The 23,613-nt window shown below is 36.8% G+C and overlaps 1 protein-coding gene across 2 annotated transcripts in view; it reads right to left on the bottom strand.

Moving 5' to 3' along the window:
- Nucleotides 1-8,580: 8,580 nt before the first annotated feature.
- Nucleotides 8,581-23,613, bottom strand: part of LOC121325670 (broad substrate specificity ATP-binding cassette transporter ABCG2-like) — a 32,293-nt gene continuing 17,260 nt past the window's right edge. For both annotated transcript variants that reach the window (XM_041268522.1, XM_041268520.1), the window contains exons 3-16: nucleotides 18,973-19,032; nucleotides 17,883-17,997; nucleotides 16,887-17,039; nucleotides 16,139-16,296; nucleotides 15,678-15,829; nucleotides 15,313-15,438; nucleotides 14,637-14,911; nucleotides 13,273-13,355; nucleotides 12,553-12,642; nucleotides 11,013-11,137; nucleotides 10,408-10,562; nucleotides 9,876-9,965; nucleotides 9,646-9,764; nucleotides 8,581-9,271 (exon numbers count right to left, since the gene is read on the bottom strand). In XM_041268522.1, the coding sequence (XP_041124456.1) occupies nucleotides 9,124-9,271; nucleotides 9,646-9,764; nucleotides 9,876-9,965; nucleotides 10,408-10,562; nucleotides 11,013-11,137; nucleotides 12,553-12,642; nucleotides 13,273-13,355; nucleotides 14,637-14,911; nucleotides 15,313-15,438; nucleotides 15,678-15,829; nucleotides 16,139-16,296; nucleotides 16,887-17,039; nucleotides 17,883-17,997; nucleotides 18,973-19,032 (1,849 nt within the window). In that variant the 3' untranslated portion in view covers nucleotides 8,581-9,123. The remainder of the gene's footprint in view (nucleotides 9,272-9,645; nucleotides 9,765-9,875; nucleotides 9,966-10,407; nucleotides 10,563-11,012; nucleotides 11,138-12,552; nucleotides 12,643-13,272; nucleotides 13,356-14,636; nucleotides 14,912-15,312; nucleotides 15,439-15,677; nucleotides 15,830-16,138; nucleotides 16,297-16,886; nucleotides 17,040-17,882; nucleotides 17,998-18,972; nucleotides 19,033-23,613) is intronic.

Genomic DNA, 23,613 nt, shown 5'->3' with positions numbered 1-23,613 from the left:
ACCGGCAAACCGACTTAAAGAACTTTCGCGGACCAGTGTTATGCCTAAAAGTGCCACTGCCAAATAGTGTCATCTGGCAGAATGTGGCATCTATAGTTGCCAAATAGTGTCACTGCCAAATAGTGTCACCAGACTGGAGACACTATTTGGAAGTGACACTATTGGGTACTGTGGCAAAGTGCCCCACCCCTGTGTGTATTTTGTGTTGTATGTTGTGTGTTAATGTTGGTGTATGGTCATTGGTACACGGGATATAAACAGGTCTGTGTAACACGAGTGTTTAAAATGTATATTTGTATTTAGGCACGAGGATTGCACAGCACTTCACGTGCAGGTAAAATAATATGTGAGCACAGGGAATTGCACTTTTATTAATTCACGTGCAGTTGTATCGCAACTCCATTGAATGATTGATTAGCAATCGAGTCTCGGTACAGCTGCGTAAAAGCTGCATGTTTTCACGCCCTCGTGGTTATGTGTTCGTGAGTAGAGAACGGGCGAGAGAAGGAGAGAGTCTGTTAACAATTGCTATTTCGTGCTGGAAGCTGCAGCACGGTACTTGTTTTCTGTCCATCCACTTTGTTTGTTTGTTTGTTTGTTTGTCTATTTACTTTGGCCAACGTGCCCTTTATTTTCAGTCGTGTGTTTTGTTTAAATCTTTCTTTATTATTTAATAAATATACTGACTGCGAAAGCTTCTTAGTTTTCATCTGCCAGTCCTGATTGTGGAGTCTATTTCTGATATGATGTCACCCCTGCAAAGCCATCCTGTTCACACATGCTATATATATTTTCAGCTTCTAATAGTGTGTGTAGCCACAATTTTTTTAAGAAACGGAAGACTACAGTAGCAGCCCCCAGGGTGTTTGGCTCCCTTCTCACAAACTGTTTTCATAACAAATAACTACAGTACCATAAATCATGATTGCAGGTACACCACAGTCCTTAAGCTAGATCTGCAACTATGGCCAAAAGTTTTGCATCACCCTATAGAATTAACACATTTTGCTTCATGAAATCGAATGAAACCTGATGAATAATGTTATGTTAACATATTGAATTACATACCGCTTTGTAGTTTCCCATATGTTTAACAAAAAATGAACACAAATTGAAAAATGTGACATTTCAAAATCTAGTATGAAATACTGTACTACTATTATGGCTTCCAGTAGACTTTTGCAATATCATTTTGTAATTTCTTTGATTGCACAATGTTAAATAAAATATCTAAATTATGTTCATATAGTTAAAAATGTTATTATGTCTCAATCATAAAATTGTAGGTGATGCAAAACTTTTGGCCATAGCTGTACACTAAAATATAATTCACTGTACTCTGCCATAGTATAGCCTTCTGAGCATGGTGCTTTTTAGAAAGCAGTTCTTGGTGACTGTGACAGAAAGACAACGATTCTTGGTGGTCAGTCTCACTCTTGACTTGTGAGGGCACTAAGTAATGGGAACAGAATACTCTGGACTAGTTGACCTGACACTTCTTTCCGAGGGTTTAAAGGAAGTCGGTCATGTAGAAAAGAGACAGAGCTTCGGTACACTAACTCACTGACCCGGAGGGCAAAAGATGTGGCAGGTGCAGATCATAAAAAGCAGCTGCAATCGTCTACCAAGGGGTCATGAGCGACAGTATAAAAAGGGGTCAAAGTGATGTATCTGTTCCTTCTTTTTGGTTTGAGCATTTAAACCTGTAAGGACCCATGAAAGACCCACTGATTAAAAGTACCGTGAGTGTTTTGTTTTGTTTGTCAATAATTGTTTCCTTGTAATTATTAGACAGCTAACACGTTCCGGAGCTGTCGCCATGGGCCAGCACAAAACCCGGAACAGCACTTCACTTTTGTCACGAGTAAACTTGGATCACTGACCACGAGCACTGCAGCACACACCCAGGATTGGTGACCGTGTTTGTACATTGTGGGAAAGATACATGTTTGTTTCCAGTGCAATACACATTGTCTATCTGGATTACAAATCTTTGTCTGTTCATTGCGCACTGCATCACTCCTGCACCTGTACACAGTCATCATTTTTTCATATTACATATGAAACAGTTTTTTTTTTTTTTTTGGTCAGTTTTTTTAATGATCATACTGCGCTGTGAACAACTCCAGGGTGTCATTGTGGCAAAAGACAGACTAACCCAATATTAGGTGTGTGTGAGTGTAGTGGGTAGCCACAATGTTCTGATGTCCTAAACTACACTTTTACAACATTCATTACAGCATCATTTTCTTGAAGTTTTGAGACTGGGAAGATAACCAAGTGGGGTATAAACACATTTACAACATTAATGTAACAAATGTGTACAGCCACAGTGGAGTTTTTGAAGTGAATATAGCATCAGAATGGCAGAAATACCTTTTCAGTACTGTTTTTAAGGGGGGCCGATTCGAATATATCTGATAACTATTTTTCTTTCTATCTCTCCCTGGGAGTGTACATCAGGCCAGAAGGGGGTTGTGACTCTTTCTCTAGAAATGTTTGCTGATTGGTGTTGTGTCGTCCTGTGTTGGAAAGCCAGTTGTTCTTGGCTCCGAACATAGGACCCTCCAAATCGTCCATCTCTGTCACCAAGTACTAGCCTTGAAAAGGCTTCCCATCCTGGAGAAAACATTGTTATATATTTAATCCCCTACACAAAGTTATTTTTAGTTATTCTTAATTAATGTTGTGCATTCAGTATTGTGTGTGTGTGTGTGTGTGTGTGTGCGTATGTGTATGTTTATATATATATATATATATATATATATATATATATATATATATATATATATATATATATATATATATATATACACACAGTGCCTTGCAAAAGTATTCAGACCCCTGACCAATTCTCTCATATTACCGAATTACAAATGGTACATTGAAATTTTGTTCTGTTTGATATTTTATTTTAAAACACTGAAACTCAAAATCAGTTATTGTAAGGTGACATTGGTTTATGTTGGGAAATATTTTTAAACTGAAATATCTTGCTTGCATAAGTATTCAACCCCTGTGCTGTCGAAACTCCCAGTTTGCACCGATGAAAGAAATTGCCCTAACGAGGCCACAATTATCTTACCATTGGCCTCCACCTATGAACCATTAAAGTTGCAGTCACATTTTCTGGATAAAAACCCCAGTGTTGAAGGATTGTTGGTAAGGCTGTGAATCTGAAGTAAAACGAAGACCAAAGAGCATTCTACAGAAGTTAGAGATAAAGTAATACAAATGCATAGATTAGGGAAAGGGTACAAAATAATATCCAAGTGTTTGGATATCCCAGTGAGCACAGTTGGATCAATAATCAGGAAGTGGAAGCTGCATCACACCACCCAGGCACTGCCAAGAAAAGGCCGTCCCTCAAAACTCAGCGCTCAAACAAGGAGGAGACTTGTGAGAGAAGCCACAGAGAGGCCAACAATCACTTTGAAGGAGCTACTGAGTTCAGTGGCTGGGAGTGGAGTAATGGTGCATCAGTCAACCATATCAAGAGCTCTACATAACACTGGCCTGTATGGGAGGGTTGCAAGAAAGAAGCCGTTACTCAAAAAGTACCATCTGAAAGCACATCTGGAGTCAGCCAACTCTGAAAAAGTTGACTTAAAGTATATTTTTGTATATTGCGGCAGCAATAAATAAAACAGAACAGCATTTCACTTTTATTCAAAATACAGCATAAAAGCTTTTTCAGGTAAGGTATTGTTTATAATTAAAAAATAATAGATATACAATACAATGAAAAGTTAAGCTATGATTCTTTAAACTTTTTAAGCTTTTTCATTATCTTTCATTGTTCACTGCTAAAGGTTGATCAACTACCTTTGTCAGCCTGCAGTATGACAGAGACCTGTAACCCAACTTACGAGACTGCCATACTATGGGTGGACGGGGGCTGTGTTAAGAACTGGATAAGTGTAAAAAAAAAAAAAACTCACCTCCTTGATATTCCACAGCCTGCCCATCTGGTCTTTGCATTTTATTTTACTTTCATCAAGTGTGTCCAGTTTCACTGCCACTGCGTCAATCTTAGACACAATGCTGCCAATAGACTGCTCCAGCTGAACAACTCGTCGCACCAGCCTTTTAAAAGAACAGAGACTCTGTTAAACAGATTTATCTTCCACAGTGAGTTTACTTTACTGTAGGATTTTAAACACCAGTGCATCTCTTAAGCCAGAATATAATCATTTCCGCATGAGCTGCCCTCACATTTGGACATGCTTCTTCAGTTTATAGAAAAGGACCTTGTTGGAAACATGACTAATTCTATTAGTAGTAAACCAAAATATAGCAAGGAGCAGAGGAGCAAGGGGATGAAGAGGTTTTGAATGATTTGAGAAAATTTAGAATAAGTGGGAAATAAGAAGATTGTTATTTTTAGGGTTTTTTTTTTTTTTTGTAGTTTTCCTTTACAGGAAAATAATACATCATTTAATCTACACTTTAAAAAATAACCTTGAATATATCAATAAAATAATACAAAATGTACTCCACAGTCATACATTTGTCAAGCAAACCTGTAGGTTCTAAAGACAAAGTATAGGAACTATTCTGCACTGGTGAAGGGTACATTCAATAAAACTTAAAGTTCAAAATCGTATTTTTTTGGGTTTTCTTTTTATAAAATAAACATAGAGCAATTGTATGTGCAGTAACCCACTCCAGTGTCTGCAGTCAGACATATCTTACTGCACTTCTGGGTAGTTAAAGGCGTGTGTAAAACATGTCTTGCCACACACCCTGTCGTGGGTTTCAGCTTACATATCACAGTTGGATAAGCAATTCCCTAGATACAGTGCCTATAGAAAGTCTACACTCCCTTGAACTTTTTTCACATTTTGTTGTGTCAGTGCCTCAGAGTTTAATTTGGGAGATGGCCACATTCTGCACAAGGTTTTTAATCATTCCTGGCAGAGGATGAGTTTTCTAACATCACCTCTGCCAGATCACATTGAAAAATAAAACAATAACAAAACACACGGCGCTTCGCTGTCATACATAAATGCAAAAAATAATAAATAAACAAACACAAAATAACACAGGGGCGGAGGGGGAGACCCCGTTCTAAAAATAAACACATTTTTAAATCATAATACAAAACTACATTTTACAGCAGGGCTTTGCCCTGCCCCCTTTTTATGGGCAGGGCTTTCCTACTGCCCTTCTACAGCACTGTATATGCAAATCTTTACATTGTGACATAGGTCATAGGAGAGCCACCTCAGCTATATCCTTTTAAAATGTTAAAATGTAACAGTGACAGACAGACAGACAGAAGAATAATTAATGATATACCTCTGAAACTCTGCCTGTGATATGCCATTGCTGTTACTATTCTCCACTGGTTTGCCAAGTGTGTTGTTGCTGTAGTCTTTCCCAAGGTTTCTATCTCTGCATTCAGGGAAATCTGTAAAACACCAGGTTTGGTAAGAAACGACAGGAAAAGATTAAAAAGGTATACATTTTAATTATGTATCAATCTATTACTATACAATGATATTAGGGTAAAATGCACATTCAATTTGGTAAAAAAAAAAAAAAAAGTATTATGAAATCATGTCTCTGTCTTTATAATAGCAGTATATGTCTGCCCTATTAAACACACACATCATTACTAAAGCATACTGTTGTAGACAATTTAAAAGTGAACAATAAATTTGGAAGCTTCCTGCGCTTTTTCCTTCATACGCATACAGTGTTGAGGTTTTCAGTAGAAATCACATACAGTATTTGAAATACATTTTTTGGTGCTACAATGTGACTGTTTCTAATTTAACATTTAGTTTGACATTATGAATGGTTCTCATATTTGAAGTATAATTTTAAAGTAGTTGTCTTCTGAATTGAGTGTTTCCTCTCAGCTTCTTGGTTCTCCATGCTCCTCCTTCCTGGCCATTGCTACTACTGACCTACTGTATCTGAAACTTACTTACAGTATTACAGTAGTTGAATTAGTACAATGTGCCAGAACTTTGTATACTGTCAGAATGATTTTTTAAATTTTTTTTTAGTTTCTTTACGTGTTCACTACAAGTCACACTAAGTTTTGCAGACAGCATAGAAGACATAAAAATATAATGCAAACATTTTATGGTAAATGACAGCATAATAAATCATGTGTCTGCTGTTCTGCAGTGTCCTGGTCGATCTGTTACACAAATGATCCATGACAAAGACCTCTACGTTGAAAGTTCTCATACCCATTGTCTGCTGTAGCTACCTTCAAAGTTTCATAGCTCTATAACAAACTTTTTTCTCCAACGTATCCTTGAAATGCTCAATAAAAAGTATACCTTATGAATCAACACATACATTTCTTTGACAACAACCTGGTGAATGAACATGGTTCTTTTAAAAAGGTTAAGTTAAAATTCAGTTTTTGCATACAAAGAAAGCAGGTAAACTTCTGAGGCAACAGCAGAGTTTAAAGTTGAATTGCTTTATTGGAACTGCAATCTGCAACAGTATAACCGTTTTTATAGTGTTGATCAACAGCAATCACATTTTATTGCTGTTTGTTAAAAAAAAAAATGTTGAAGACTGCAGTTAAACATGAATAAAATAGTAATTGTGTCAGTCGTTAAGGTTTAGTTTTTAGTTTTAAATTGTTTTACTTTACATTTAACTTGCTAACAGGTATTGTAATTACTGACCCTTATATACAATAAGAAAAGTCTGGCAGCTTGATGTTACGTTGTTTACAGTGTTATCCACACCTGCCCCAAGTTCCTTCTTGCGTCCTGCCAAGTAAGTATTTTTGCCAAACAGTTTAAGCAACATTTCCACTAATAGTCTGGTGTTTCTTTTTAGTTTGTTTCTTGAACCTCTGCAGCATTTCTTGCACGTTCCTTGATAATCTTACTCACTAACAGTTTTTGTCTCTTTCTGTGTGTGTGCAATAGCACTGCTTTCACACCAAAATATATAATGGCAAAAACAATTATTGAACCTTACATAAAACTGAAAATACAGTGACTGGAAGTTTGAAATGGAATATGATGCGCATGGCTCTGTTCATATGCAATAGGTTTAACTTGTAAGAACATAAGAAACATTTGGGGACAAGAAGAGGCTCTTCACCCCTTGTTGGCACACCATGTGCCTCTACTCAGGGAATCTAACTTAATAGGACAGAATCGAGATTTTCTAAAAATATTTCCAGTGATTTTGATCCCACTATTTCACCTTATATACCATGCATTGATAACTCTTTCTGTTCTAAACTTACTTTTACACAGCTTCCATTTACAGTTTGCTCTTTTGAGTTGTTTAAATAATGATCAGAGTAATTCCTGCAGTGTTTTGAAAGCTACTGTTGTTTCAGTTTCAGTTAGTACTATTCTGCATAGTGAGTTGTGCAGTGTGGTTGTTGCTTCATTAAACATTGTTTACACTAATATTTGATTTGCTTTTTAATTGTCATGGTGATGCAGTATATGTGTAGCTGTATTTTATTAAACAATAGCTAAAACTATCCCTCAGGGCATAGTGATGAAAGCCCCCTGCCATACACTACTGTTAAAGTGCTTCAAGATAACAGGTAGTTTCATTCTAGTTTTGGTGAGGTCCAGGAGGCTGAGAGAGGGCTTCTGCATACTTGTGTTGCTGACTTTTAGACCTAGATTTAGTTAACTTTTGCCATCACTATTCACTATTTTCACTGTTTTACGTTTTGAGATTTAATTACTAATGTATTTTTTTAATGTAATCTATCTTGTTTAACACCATTTAGAGGAATATGTTTAACCCTTTATTGACAAATGCTGTTATTCTATCCATCAATGCTACACCATTTCCTAGGAGCTGATTGATGCCAAAACGTTGTCAAGTCTGGTCTTAAAGGATCCCAGTGATTCAGTATCAAGAATGCGGCTTTGCAACCTATTCCTCTCCTACTCTTTGTTCTGAGTCTCAGTTTATGTCCTGTGTTCTCTGCTCTGTTTTTTGTTAGATTGGTGTGCTTGATTCCTGACTTCCAAACCAGAAGAGTCAAAAACCAAGTTTTGGCACGTTACAGTAAAACAAGAGAAGTTTGCCTGAAAGCCCCATTTGTCATAAAGGGTTGTGATAGAAAGGCAATGATTCTTGATGGTAAATCTCCCTCATGAAGAAACTGTATTTGCACCACGAGCACTAATTCACACACTAACCAGACTTGTGTATGTGTTTTGTGTGGTTGTATAATAAACAGGATTATTATTTTGGGACAAACCCGGGAATTACAAATTAAGTAATACACGCTGCTGTATCACTTAACATCATTTATTGTTTATTTTGCTGTCAGGCACTGGACATACAAATCATTAAACAAGTTTGCACCTGGATTATAATTGGAATCTGGATGTAGACTTGCATAACTGGCTTGATGGTACGCATTTTGTAGTGGGAAGCAATTGCTGGTTTATTTTCTGTGAAGCTCGTTAATATTTAAAGTTATACCTTCTAGTAATTATTAACTTGGGAGATAGATAGTACACCGAAAGATATTAGGAGGATTATCCATCCTTGACAAAACAAATGAAAAACAGACGCAATGTTTCTTTTTAAACATTTTATTGAATGTAACGTGAAAAAATGTACAAATTAAAGTTATCTGATTCCCAACATTTTACACACAACAATAAACACATTATATACAGGTCAATTGCTGTGAAAAATGTTATGATTGTAGTCATAATGAACAGCACAAATCCAACATAAATGCTGAGTCATATTTGCTATTTATGGAGAAAGTAATGTATTTTTTTCATAACTCAAACTCAGAATCTTAATATTAGGTTTAACTTAGACTGTATCAAAAAAAAATAAATAACACATTTGTGCTCTCCAGAAATACAAAGTAGCAATTCTAGTTGATTATTCTGTAAAAAACTGACAAAATAAATAAATGGGCTAAATAAATGACATGTTCTGAATTTTTAGCTGTGATTAAATCTCCAGTAAATGAATGCATGCTACTCCACCATCTATCTTTGCCCTTCAAGTGCAGAATACTGCTAGTCTTTTTCTGATGGCCAAGTCTGTCAAGCTGTATCAATTTTAAATTTGCTTGTATATACATTTTCTTATTTCTTACCTGCGATTAAAATATTTAACAGGGGGAAAGACACCCAAGATCTAAGTGAATTTCCTCATGAAATTGAGTTTCATGTAAGCAATTGTTAGAAAGATGATAATCATACAGCCAAGAGCAACAATGTTTTCCCACATTGCCCAGTCATTGTACCCAATGCCCTGTCCACAGAGGTAAGCCTCTCCATAGCATCTGTGTAGAGAATTAAGTGGACAGTTTAAAATGAAGTCATAGTGTATGCCTCACTTTTATGTACTTTACCATGATTGCCTGTGCGTTAGCTTTCTACCACTCAAAAAAGTATACCTCTGTCACACATTGTATTTTGAACTTTAATTTAGACATGCAGTTACAGAAGCATACGTATATAGCCTCTATCATATGAAAAGAGAAGTATCTCAGTAGAGAAATACGGCAGCCATATTGGATCTCAGGGCAAGCTCATGGTTATTGGCATGTTTTAAATTAAGTATTTATATAACCTTAGATATTATGATGTTACTAAAATGCATTCCAGGATGGTTAAGAAAGAAACAGTGAAAAAGATCATAATATGACAGACTTACTGTCCTCCAAAATTTGAAGCGCTCGTTGAACAGTTCACCATAGCTGATTGGAAAGATGTTTCGTTGTTTGTTTTACTGCCACAGAAATATAAACCTCTGAACTCATTCACTTGCAATGCCTGTGGAAAGAAGCAATGATCCAGAATGAACACACTTTACAGTGTCACAGACAATCTGAACTATTGATAACAATCGTAGTATTAAAAAGCATTTTAAGCTTGTGAACGCACTGTTAAACCATATCTTGGGATGCTAAAATATTTCAGCCAATTCAACCAACCCATGACTGAGGGAAGATTCACTAGAAGACCAGAGAATATCTGAAAGATGAAATAAAGAATGTCATATTAGTATTACAATGAAACAAATTGTATACACAAATGGAATTGTGGTTGAGTTCAGCAAGACGGCAACCATATTAAAGCAGAGTTAATGTTATGGCCAGCAACACATTAAATATGAAGGGCTTATACAGATTATACAGTATATAAAGTATAACCCTGCCCCTATCTCAAATGGTTTGTAAGATAAGAGGCTATTAAACTTAGATTTACAATCTAACAGGTTAATTTTTGTTTTTTAAAAAAATGACTTACATTTGTAGATCCTGTTCAATCTTTCTTTAAGAAAGATTTAAAAAGCATGCATGAGCAATAATTCCATGTGTTCTGCTGACTAGGTGGATTAGATTCCTTTGTATTGCTTAAGAATTATAAATGTTAAACTTGGGCATGTTTGGAAGATGTGCCTGACTGTACTTACAATCATGAAGACAAAACAAATAGTGATAAAGAGATTTGCTATGGCAACAACATCCATCCCTACACTGATAGCAAGACCCATTGTGGTGGCTGTGTATGACACCATCACCAGTGTGAGCATGAAGAAGAAAAAGTTTCCAGCCAATCTTTGGAAACCTGCAATGAAAAAAGAAATCATAGGATATTGAACGCAGAATACAATACTTAGTGCAACCTATAAATTTGAGTTAAAACTCTTAGAAACTCAAAGAAATAAAGTAGAGAAATGTTTGTGTACTTAAAGGACATGACGATTATGAAATATGTTTTTTAGTAAAACCAACTTCTAAAATAATTTTTCTTACATAAATATTGACCAGTTATCCTCACACTTATTTTAATCCTGCACAGCAGTCTTTCTATTTCATGTGACCTCCTGAAGCAGATTGGCTGGGATACAAACTAAACACAGACTTGTAATACCAGTTCTACCAATATCTCATCATTAACTGCTACAAAAACAATACCATGTTGAGAATTTGACCACATCTCCTCTATTGACATAAAATGTAATGTTTCTGTACATTAGCAATCCAAAGAAATACCAAGGATGTCACAGATACTCACCTATCATCCAGTAGGTGATGACAGAAAACAAAACAGCAGGGGCAGTCCTCATAGGAATCAGGTCTCCCAGCAGAATTGAAATAAAGTAGGCAGACAGTCTGTAGTAACCACTGGTATACTGGTGTCTAAGATATTTTAAAAAAGGCACAATTCAAGATTTGCAAATGGTGGAGTGCTTTTCCATTTTTAAAAGCTGCTGACATCAGGTCATGGGAAGGTGAATGAAAATCAGAACGACCATGGCATTTCTTTGCTAGATAGGCTGCCTACAACTTGTAAGGACCTTGCTTCTTACACTAGATTTGTGGATTTTATTAAACTAATATTTATTCTTGTCATAAGAGTAAGCAGATGTAAATGACAAGTTTAGAAGCAGCACTTCAGTTCTAGTTGTTATATGTAATGCAGACTCTTGGCTAATTTAGACTGACCTAGCCTATGTTAGCCTATGTTGACCCTTTGCGGTCCATTTATTCAGCGCTTGTCAGGCACGTCAGGTCCAATTTATTTTCACATGCGTTGCTTAAAATATTTTTTTTAGAGTAAAACAGGTTTAAAAGGCATTGAAATGCAAATGAACACTCGGTATTGTATCTCCAGCCCCGCCCCACCCCTTGTTTGCTGTATTTTCCACATACCTCTTTACCTCATACTGATAAATCCTTTCCTGATCACTCGTTTTATCACCAAATTCCTCAATAATGCAATGCAAGTCATTATTTAATTACTATAACATCTCCAAAAAGCTCTGCAAAGGTCTGTGATATTCTCTGAGCGCTGGGTGCAGAAGCAGCTACCTCCTTTGTTATGTCCATGTTATCTCTGTAGTGGATGGGGCTAAGAGATACGCCCTTTTTTTTGGGGGGGGGGGGGGGGGGGGGGGGGGGGGGGGGGGGTCATTCCGCTCCTATCAGTCTATCAGTCGGCCATTGAGCTCGGCCATTTAACTTTACTTTAAAAACTCAAACAACTAGAGTTCTTGGCTTTTTCAGTCTGATGTGGCTTTTTCAGTAGAAAAAACAACTAGAGGCTTATGCTTTTAAGTCTTTTTTGAAATTGTAATGTCGGAACAGACTGCAAAGGGTTAATTTAGACTGACCTAGCCTGTTACATATATCTCTGGCAAGCAAATAGAACTATTGTAACTTTGTGCAATAAGAACCACTCTGAAAATACCATTTGAATCTACTAAATACTAGTTTTGTTTTTTTACAAAAGCATAACAATGGATCAAACCTGTGATTTGGTATTCTTCACAATTAAAAAACAAAACAAATACCTTTTGAGAAAAATAGGAAATCCTTATCCAAAATGTGTCAAAGATAAAACGAATATATACATGTGCAAAACGAATTCTAGAACAAGTGCAAACGTGTGCAAGGGGACAGGAAATGAAGGCAAGCTGGTACGGTTAAAACATTCAGGCCTTTTTAAAGCAGGAGAAGACACCAATTACTGAATGAAATTGTAAGAAAGGTAGTTATATTCTTCAATGGTAAAAATGCAAACACACAGGCAATGGAAAGACCTTTTTACTTACATGAACAACTTCTTATCCTTGATAAACAGTTCAATAGCAGACACACTGGAGAAACACTGATTTGTGGTTAGGAAGAAGAGAGAGCCCACTCTGGAAAAAAAAAAATATATATATATATTTGTAGGTACTATATGACATAATTTGCTGACCGTTACCACTTTTTTTTAACCTTTTTTTTTTTTATTTTTTTTATTTTTACAAACAATTTCCGGATTTTATAAAGTATAGGTATAGGTAGTTTTTTCAACAAAAAAGTGTCCCACTGAATTATTTTAGTGCAATACGTGACTGTCTGTTTAACATACAGTAGAGTAGTTCTTTTGCAGGTTAATTTTATCAGATACATTCACAGCATTCACTGTGAATAAATGTTTGCTTGTTTTCTGTAAGTCACCCCAAGTTACCCCTGGTATTAACCCAAAAAACTAGGAAATTAATTATTTTCTTTAACAAAATCAAAAATCCCTGGGAAATCTGAAACAAAAGAATAATAAAAAAAAAATCCTTAAAAATATACTTTCATACAAGAATATTAGATGCACTCTTATCTACAGTAGACTGTATACATATATGGTGCCTGCTGACTTTATGTTTACATAGTTTAACTATGTGCATTTTGTCAGAAAGCAGTTTGTTTACATTCCTTCAAAAAACATTTCTGTTTATGCTTGTCTAAATGTTATAGAGACTGTGTTATACAAGTTAACATGTGCACTGTACCTGTTCTGAATTCCACTGGGGTCTAGTTTTACACCAAAGAAGATTGCACCAACAATTGCACCCAAAACGATTGTTACTACCACCTGCAAGAAATGCCAGCTTCATTAGCAAAAAAAAAAAACCTGCACAAGCTTCAATCTCATCTAAGTTATCTGTAAACATATCTCACAAATGGTAATTTTGGTTTGATTTATCTTTGTAACAAGTCCCCTGATCAGGTCCTGGTTTTACAATGGAGATTCCTAACCCCTGGTCCTGAATGGAGAAGGAAAGATACAAAGGAGCCAGCACAGGTTAACTGAGTCTAGCCTCTTGGTTGTGCCAATTACACAGTTTGCTGCTTAAATATATTCAAAACAGTTGTTCTATTTCTGTGTTTTAATTACAAACTTAAAACACACTAGTTTACTCTGGCTTATGGTGTTTAAGCCAGCTAAGGATGGTTTGGTTTCTCTTTTATTTTATTTTGTTGTAAAGCATTTTGATGCATTTCATCATGATGTTGTTTTGCAGAGAAATCGTTATGATAAAAGTCACTATACAGGTACTATATGTATTTTTTAAAAGTATTATTACAACATGTGACTTATAAATGTTATAATAATACATATATTATAAATCTGTCAAAACATCATAATGTTGTAATTTCATAGAGATGTTCTGTTGACAGGATAAAACCCACTAGAAGTGTTCAACATCACCAGAACCCTAAAATGGAATCTGAGCACTAAATTATATGATAATGCTGCAATGTACCAAAATCAGGTTCATTTTCACACTGAAATATAATGCCGTCTGTGCTTTTAAAAAGCAGGTCCTGTTTGTTTACTTTTCCCAAAGGTAGTTTTAGCAGTAAGGGTTAAAGTCCCACCACTCTACCCTTGAAATATGCTTGTCACTGTAAACACCAGGATTGATTTTCTAGGAATTCAGTATTTCAGCTTTGATATTTAAGCTATATCAACATGTATACAACTAAAATAATATTAGTTTGTTATCACAATATTATACACTATGTTCACACTAAATACAAAACATAACATTAACAATTGTGAATATATTTTAAAAACAAATCAACTGTAAATGCTTTTACTCACTCTAAGCTTGATATTCAAAGCCTTCATATTTCCTTTTGCTTTTTGTATTGTAGAAACAATGCCCTACTTAATGCAAAAATTGAACTTGCCTGAGCTATTGTTTATAAACAATGTTCCAAAATGTCCTCATTAAAGTTGAGTTATGAAATGGAATGTGCTAGGATATACATTTCCCATGTGGATTAAATTAAACTCCCTTGTAGAATACAGCTGTGCGAGTCCATTGGTTTAACAATACTGATTGCAAGACTGTAGCCCTTCCCGTACCTGTGCTATTGAAGCCTGTGGGTTGCGCACCAGGTTCTTGCAGGAACGATTGGTAACCCAGTAAAGCTGATTGAAGAATGAAGTGGCGTAAGTGATCGATTGAAGCTTTTTCTTTTTCTTCTCGCCCCTGTTGGCTTCAATCTTTGTCAAGGCTTCTTGCATTTTGCTGTACTGGGTCGACTTCATGTACTGTTCATTTAGTTTATCCACTAAGCTTTTATCAATGTGTTCTGGATCCTGGATTTCAATGGTGTCTGGATCTTCACTGCCATTTTCTGCACATGCAAATTCAAGAGAAAAGCTTGTATTTCTGTAGTACATTTCATGTAAAATTGAGTGCGCGATCCAGTGTTTTCATATAGACCAATGTTTAACATCATAAAGAAACGATTTCTTAAATACTGTACGTGGTCCATCTTTCACAGAATGCAGACTTAATGATTTTTCAAAATCCCTGCACATCTTATGCGGTGTACAGATGTCATCCCGTGCAAACTGCATGATATACACAGCATATTGATTGTTATAGCAGAGCTTTGTGGCATATTACATTAGAATTGTATTAAATCTAGACACCTGTTCTAAATCTTAGTAATAGTTTGGGGCAGCAGCAATCTGCACTACCTAATTTAAATACTTGAAGTTCAGCACATCTGTAGTCCCTGGAAACACTAACCAGTTTGTTTATTTCCATCCTTATTGTCTGTATCGAAAGCTTGGCTTGCTGCTACAGCAGTAGAGTCTCCGTTGATGATATCCAAAAAGAAGTCTGCTGGGTTGTTGAAGGATTCACATTCATAACCTGCAAGAAAGAAAATGGAAAGCACTCAGCTACAAAGAAATCTTTCCATCACTGAAAGTTATATCAATGTAATTTACTTCTGAGCGGTTGTAGCGAACCAAAGCATTTAAAAAACCTAACCTGTTGTGCACTTTCATTCGCTACCATATATAGTTCTCATGAATGTTGTTTTGAAAGAAGCATATTTTGTAGAAAAACTTTAATACTCAATCTGGTACAATGTTAGAAACAATGCTCACCAATAGAAGTGAAGTATTCCAGTGCAGATTTGGATGGCCCATGGTACATCATTTTCCCAGAAGCCAATAACGTCAGGCTATCAAACAACTTAAATATAGAGTACCGGGGTTGGTGAATTGAAAATATGATAGTTCGCCCTTTTCGTGAAAGCCTAGAAAATGTAAGAAGCTCAGATCACTGGTACATTTTATAACAAGGACAGTAGTAGGTGTTTTAGTAACCCAAATATCCATTTGTCCAGGTGCAGAAACCTGTGATCTCACATCTATATGTCATTCACGGGTTTAAGCAGAATTAGATCCCATTTACAAAATGCAAAATCACTTAATGTAACAAATGTCTCTGCAAGGTGTCAAGGATGAAATTCACATCACTGATATAAAGCCACTGTGTCATAACCATTACATGGATACATTATGATAAGACCCAGTATAGCCAAAAAAGTCAATGTGCGCCTCACCTCTTCAGAAGTATAAGTACTGCCTTGGCTGTGCTAGCATCTAGGCCTGTTGTTGGTTCATCCAGAAACAGGACAGGGGGCTCAGTTATCAGCTCCATCCCAATATTTGTTCGCTTTCGCTCCCCTCCAGAAACGCCTCGGATCAGTTCTGTGCCAACCTGAACGAACACGCATTTCACATAAACAGACTTCCACTGGACTATCACAACAAATGCTTGAGCACATCATTCGGTACTTGACAAAAGAATGTCAAACTAAAGGCCAGATTCTCAAAACTGTTCATTCCAAACTGTTATCGACAACGTATTACAATTCAAAAGAAAAAAGAAACTACATCCAAAAAGTCCCTCAAACAAATGTCTGAATTGTTTAAATGCTGGATTGGTAACTTTATTTGGTGTTTTTCTACTTACTGAAAACATCTTTGAAATTATGTTATGGAGAGACCATTTGTTGGGTTGGGTTGCAATTTGGATACTGTAACAATCACTGTAGTACAAAGTATAAGAGCCTGACAGACTCAGAAATTGAATGGAATAGTCATTTGGTATCACATTAGTGTTGTGCTGTGGCAAAATTAAGTCAAGGGAAGTTTAATGGTTGGCAAAGACTAGCACTGCTAATGTTTTTGCTAAAAAAAATACCCCCACATTAGATCTACAATGTCAGTACAATACTGAAGTGTTTAAATCACCTAGCTTATTTTATTTTCTGCTGGTGACAACGGAGAACTTAAAAATCTACTTACTTTGGAGTCAGCCACTTTTGTTAACCCGAGTTCTGAGATAACATTTGCCACTCTTTCTTCCTTCTCCTTGTAGGTAATAGAGGTGGGAAGCCTGAGAGCCGCTGAGAACAGGAGGTTTTCCCTGACCGTCAGGGTGCCCATGACAATATCATCCTGTTGGAGATTGAAAACCAAGACAGCAATATTAAGAATGTGTACAGCTGAGACCACCTTATTTGTGTAAACTGCTTAGAAATACCACCTTCACAACCATCTGCAGCTAAAATGTCTCAACATGGTTGCCTAGATTAAGAGAGTATTATCATATCTGTTTAATTACAGCAGTTCAACTCATAACCTACAGGTGTAACCAATTAAAGGAGTAGTTCCCTCATTTTTAACATATTTAAAAGGTGTAAAGCCTTTCATGGATTTAAAAATAGATTTTACATATATAAGATGGTTGTTCCCTTATATGCTGATTTTGAAAATTTGCTAAACAGTTTTTTCCCCCTTTAAAATAACATCAGTTTAAACCCATTTGGACTTAAAGTATATTCCATTTAGGGACATAATGAAGGTGGTCATACATCCTTAACTACATGTATATGTCACACACACACAGATTATCCTTAAGTATATGTGTATGTCACATCTCACAGATTTTACAATATATCTGAAGAACCACTTTATCCAATTGCCATGAAACTTGGTGTTCATATTATTATTATTATTATTATTATTATTATTATTATTATTATTATTTTTTAGTCATTAAAGTATCAATTATACAGGTGGGGCCTGCCTGTCGATTCACCAACCCAACTAAGTTTTTGCATATATCTAGATAATATTTCTATAATACTCTGTACATACTGTTTATATGTCATGGTGACCAACTTTTCAAAAACACTAAATGTACTGCCGTGGAGGGGGGGGGGGGGGGGGGGGGGGGGGGAAACGGGGGGGGGGGGTGGTGGATGTTATATTTTTAACATGCTACAGTGAATCACTTACCTGGACTACATAGCCTGAGATGCACTTGAAGTTTGGAGGCTGTGGTACTCCATCAATCAACACCTCACCAGACAAACCTGCTGGATCCTTCCTTGCAGCCAGAACATCCAGCAATCTGGAATGAGGGCTTGCAGCAGTTAAAACAAGGCTTGTTCTGGGTGGTTTTGATGGTGCAAAACTAAAATCATGCTCCCTTTTATTTTATATAAGTTATAAACTGTTTTAACGTAAATACAGGTGGTTGCATGTAACATAGTTCGAAGGAAAGTAGAGAGAGAGAGAGAGAGAGAGAGAGAGAGAGAGATAGAGAGAGAGAGAGAGAGAGAGGAGAGAGAGAGAGAGAGAGAGAGAGAGAGAGAGACAGACCAGCTGTCTGCAAAGTTTAAAAACTGATTTCAAATACACGAATATCTAACATCATGCTCTACCTCTAGTTTTGTATAGATAAGCCATTGTTGTAACTTGCAGCAAACTAAGTAAAACTTGTATGTAACATTGCTCCTTGTATTGTAGCTTCCCATAATAAAAAAATTCAGGGGTAAAAAGTTGGATTAAATATTATGTTCCATTAAAAAAAAACATAATGTATCTAGTCTCGTATGTTGTGAAGCGCTTTGTGATGGTGGTCCACTATGAAAGGCGCTATATAAAAATAAAGATTATTATTATTATTATTATTATTATTATTATTATTATTATTTATTATTATTATTATATGTATGTGCAAAAGCTGGTTGATTTAAATGCAAGTCTGAATGCAAAAATGCTTTCTATAAGTCATCCTTTAACTGTGACACGTACATTTGTAAAATTAAGAGATTTACAGAAATTATGAGAAATTATGAAGAGCTAATACCATGGTATCTAAATTGTCATGGACTTAAACTGAATATGCTGACCTTGGTATAGAATAGCATTGTGAGAATGCAGTGACTGATTGAGTATGGTCTACATAGGTATCTCTTTGTATTGGTGCTTGCACTGCTGAAATAAACAGCTGAAATAAAGTACACAGTCTTTAAGAAAACAATCTCTATAAAGAGACAGCTCCTGCATTAATACGTATTTATACACCTAGAAGGATACTTACGAAGACTTGCCACTCCCTGTTGGGCCAAGGATAGCATTTAAGCCAGGTTTCATTATCCCACTACAGAAAAAGAGAAGGTGTTACATATTCAAAATACCTATCTGTTTATATGTGAACAAATGGTGGTGCATCCCATGTAATCAACTGATTACAGACTAAACTAACACAAACTAGTCTGTTAAACAGAAAATGAAAAAAAACAAATCAATGTTGCTGAAATAAAGTTTTTTTTAGCCATTCTTAAGTCTGACCATCAAAATCACTATTACAGTCAATTGTCAACCAGTCCAGCCAATTACAAAACTAACACCTCTTAAACACCTGCAGCTGTGCTGGTTTACATTTTAATTAAACCCTATGCGCGCCTGGCTCTTGTAGTTTCTTTGGTGGCTGCCATTTTTTGTAGGCTCTATTAACTACAACTCCTGCATTGTCTCTTGGGAGATGTAGTCTTTCCCTGCTCAATCCGGCATTTTCCAGTGCCCTAGTCATGTATATTTACTATGCTAGGACCTACATATTTGCCATTCGTGACCAGCCCACATTTATGGTCACATATCCTCCTCCGCAGCGTTGATCCATCGGACACCATGCAGTGTACCTTCGAGAGTCCGTCAGCATTCCCTTGTTTGCTGCCAGCTCGACATTCAATCTGGTAATTAAATAGTTGCAATTCCAAAAACCATCTGGTGAAACACGCATTGCGCTCTTTATTTTGTCAGAGGTACATCCATGTCAGAATTTCCTGCCTAGTAAGTAATATTTTAATGCATCTAAGGCCCATTTTATCGCTAGACATTCCTTCTCTACGATAGCATACAATTACTGACAATTTACGGCTAAGGAACAGAATGGGGTGTTTCATTGGGAGAGAACTGCTCCCAACTCCACATCAGATGCATGTGTTTGGACAAGGAATTCAGTGAAAAAATCAGGCGCTACCAACACCGGGGGTGCATACAGCACACTTCTTTAACCCTTAGCGGTCCATTTATTCGGCGCTTGTCAGGTGCATCAGCTCCAATTTATTTTCACATGCGCTGTTTATTTTACACGTGCGGTCTTTCCATATTTTCAGCAAATTGACGTGGTAAATCTGAACAGTTTTCCATCTCCCTGGCTGGCTAACCTTGTAAGTTACTTCCCCGACTTTTTCGAGGATTTCATAAGGTCCATGCCATTTTGCCTGAATTTACATTCAATCATCGGTACTAAAACCAGCACCTGGTCTCCGGATTGAAACACCCTTATTCTTGCTTCCTTATTATATGATTGTTTCTGGGCCTCTTCAACTAGTCTCATGTGCTCTCTTACCATCAGTATCACTTTTGCGATGCGATCCTGCATCAGAGTAATTTGTTCATTTACACTCCTATAGGTGGTGGTTTCTTTTTCTCATGTTTCTCTGGCTATATCAAGCAAACCTCTGGGATGTCTCCCATACAACAGCTCGAAGAGTGAAAACCCTGTCGACGCCTGGGGAACCTCTCGAATAGCAAACATAAGGTACGGTAATAGGCAATCCCAGTTCTAAATCCAAGTCGGTTAAAAATGTGAAATTACAAAATGGACATTGGCCTTTACCCAGCGCTAGGCATACATAACTAGGGAACACCACCTGCATTTAGACCAGCAGTTCTCAAACAATTTTCTTTGGTGGCCTCAGATATAATTTGTTAATTGTTTACTAAATATAGAATATGCAGACATACACATATCTAAATAAATATAGAATATGCAGACATACACATATCTAAATAGTGTTCATTCATTTCTGTAATAAAGCAAAATGACAACAGTCCATTTCTACTGGATCTTAATTCCAAGGCCCTTCTAACAATAAACAGGTACTTGCAAGGTTTATTTTTTATTATTATTGCACTGATAACAGGTAAAACTTGAGTGTCTGTGTCAGCAGATAAAATATAACAATCATCACTTGCTGCACAATTCAGAGGTAGTCGAGCCAAGCCGGAAACAAGCTGAGCCCACCCAGCGTGGCTCGGGTGCGTTCGCACTACTGTTCAAAGTTGAAGCTGCGCTGTGGAACGTGATGTCACAATCAGTGGACACAGGCGCACAGAGGAGTGCTGTGGATTTGTTTTCAGAATGGATCACAAGGTCATACTGTCTGATGTGAATGCAACAGAAGCCACTGGCAGATTTACAAAAATGATTAGTTAAACTTAGGCTAGGTAGTTGTTATCTTAGTATGTTTTTATTCTCTAGTAATTAAATTATATTCATTGAAAAAGGCAAGAGAGAACCAGATCGTTATTTTTTATTATTGTTTTGGTTTCATATAACAGGCTAATGATCCTATTAAAGTGGCTACAATGTTTGTTTTTCATTAAAAAGTTGCTATTGTTCTTTGTTGAAATTAATGTTCAGCTTTCATATTTTGTTGTGTACTCCATATCGGTCATTGCAGGTCTGTGACCAAGAACTGCGTCCATTAAATCATAATATTTACTTTTTTTGCGGTCTGACCAGCTTTATTGTTATGATCTTTAGTTTTTTGTAATCCTGTTTTATTTTTTTACAACACTGTTTTGCGCTGTGGTTTAGTCCCGTATTTTTCAATTCCTGTTAAATCTTTTGGTAGACTTTATTGCTCTGGACAGTATGAGTTAACCCTGCCCCCAGCCTCTTGCTCAGCACCGAGCTAATACGAGATATCTTGCGGTTCCAGCTCGGCTCGGCTCAACAAAATGACAAGTGTGAAACTAGCCGTCCCATGAAGGCTCCGCTCAGCTCCGCTAAGGTGTGCAGAGTGAAAAGGCTATAATAGCAATCTAAAATGTTCTAAAACTTTGACATTTATGAAAACTTTTTTTGCACAAAACTTGAACAGTAAAAAGAACAGCCAGAGTTAGTATAAGAACACTTTTCAGTTTATAAAAAAAAAAAAAAAAAAAAAATTCTGTTTAAACCTGTGACCACTTAACACCCCAGAAATTCTATGTTTAAAAAAATAAGCTACGGTTAATTTTAACCTCATGCAATATAGTGCCAAAACTGTTAGTGGACTGCATGTGGATTTGACTCACTACTTGCAAAAGCTACTACATGGAAAGTCTGCAGGCTCACAGGTTTCTTGTGAAACTAAGAGCAAAGCTTGCTTCACTTAGGCAGTTTCACTGCTTGTTTCTCAGTAAGTAGGGAACAGCAAAGTAACTTTAGTCAGGGAGTTATAGTTCTCTGCAAACTGGTACACTGCTAGTGTTGATGGCATTTATACTTTTTTTCACTGTGGTTTCAAACTCATCCACTATTTTCATGGAAGCCTTACTTGCAAGAACTTCTTGGTTGCCAAAACAGTGAAACATAAAAAGCTTTTGGGGGCAGCTCTCTTGGAAATAATTCCACATGCCAACTTGTGCTGCTCCGTCGGCTGTGAAGCTGCACATGTTGTCAAAGCTAATGTGGCATTCCTCCATTCTGGCTCTAACAGACTCCGACATGCGTTTGTCACTTGGCCGATCACAAAGGGTTGACAAACCTAAAATTCTCTCACAAAAACAATGTTCAGCACAATAAAAAACAGCAGTTGTTGCGAGTGACGTCACTAAAATGTGCTTCACGCGCTGACGGTCAAACGTAGAACAAGACTCAGGCTTGAATTAAAACTGCTTCTGAAAACTATAAAATTGTTGTCCTGAACATGGATAAGTTTCTTTTCAAAAGAAAAGGGGGTACTGAAACTGAAACAACACAGCTGGAGCATCCAGGAAGAGTTTAACTGAAAAGCAGGGTAAGCCATATTGTCAGCTTTGACTATCTTTCCTGTCAGTTTGCAAGACGTATAACATAAAATGACGTTTTGAAACTCGGCATACAGAGTTCCACAAGAAATACCCCGCTGGTAGTGAAGACAGAATCTTAAAAAGAAGGAATTTGACACGGGATTTCGAACCGCAAAAGGCATCTCTCACTGCGGCCTTGACCGAGTCTCAGTTGGTGACTTTAGCTTTGTTTCGTATTTGCTGGCTTCTAGCAAGAAAATGCAAGTCATTTAGTGGATGGGGAACTAACGAAAGAATGCTCAGTTGCGGGGGACATTAGAAGGCGCTGCCGCAATAAGCTTGGCACTTGATGAGTCAACAGATATCAAGGATATGCATAGAATGTCTATGGGTTAGGTGTATTAACAAGGGTCTGTTCTAATTTTGGACTTGAATTTAAAAACGTAGTCACTGTAACAACAGATGGTGCTCATTCTATGACCGGTAAATACAAAGGTCTGGCCAGTTTTATTTGAAAAGAGAAACCAGGCCTTATTGCTATCCACTGTTTGATGCACCAGCAGGCTCTATGCTCAGAACTTGGAGGTATGAATGAACAGTGAGAATGGTGTGCAGGAGTCTCCACTGCTCCTGATACAGAGGTATGAATGGACAGTGAGAATGGTGTGCAGGAGTCTCCACTGCTCCTGATATAGAGGTATGAATGGACAGTGAGAATGGTGTGCAGGAGTCTCCACTGCTCCTGATACAGAGGTATGAATGGACAGTGAGAATGGTGTGCAGGAGTCTCCACTGCCATGTCCTCAGCAGACTCTGGTAGAAAGGAGGCAGTTTAAAAGAATCAACCTTGGCAATATCCAGAAGGAAAAGCCGTTTGTCTAAACTCAGCCTTCAG

This window comes from Polyodon spathula, chromosome 13 (assembly GCF_017654505.1).
Source record: "Polyodon spathula isolate WHYD16114869_AA chromosome 13, ASM1765450v1, whole genome shotgun sequence".
In the NCBI taxonomy this organism is placed as follows: domain Eukaryota; kingdom Metazoa; phylum Chordata; class Actinopteri; order Acipenseriformes; family Polyodontidae; genus Polyodon; species Polyodon spathula.
Note: the sequence above shows the minus strand (reverse complement) of the source record. Positions and strands in the feature narration are given on the sequence as shown.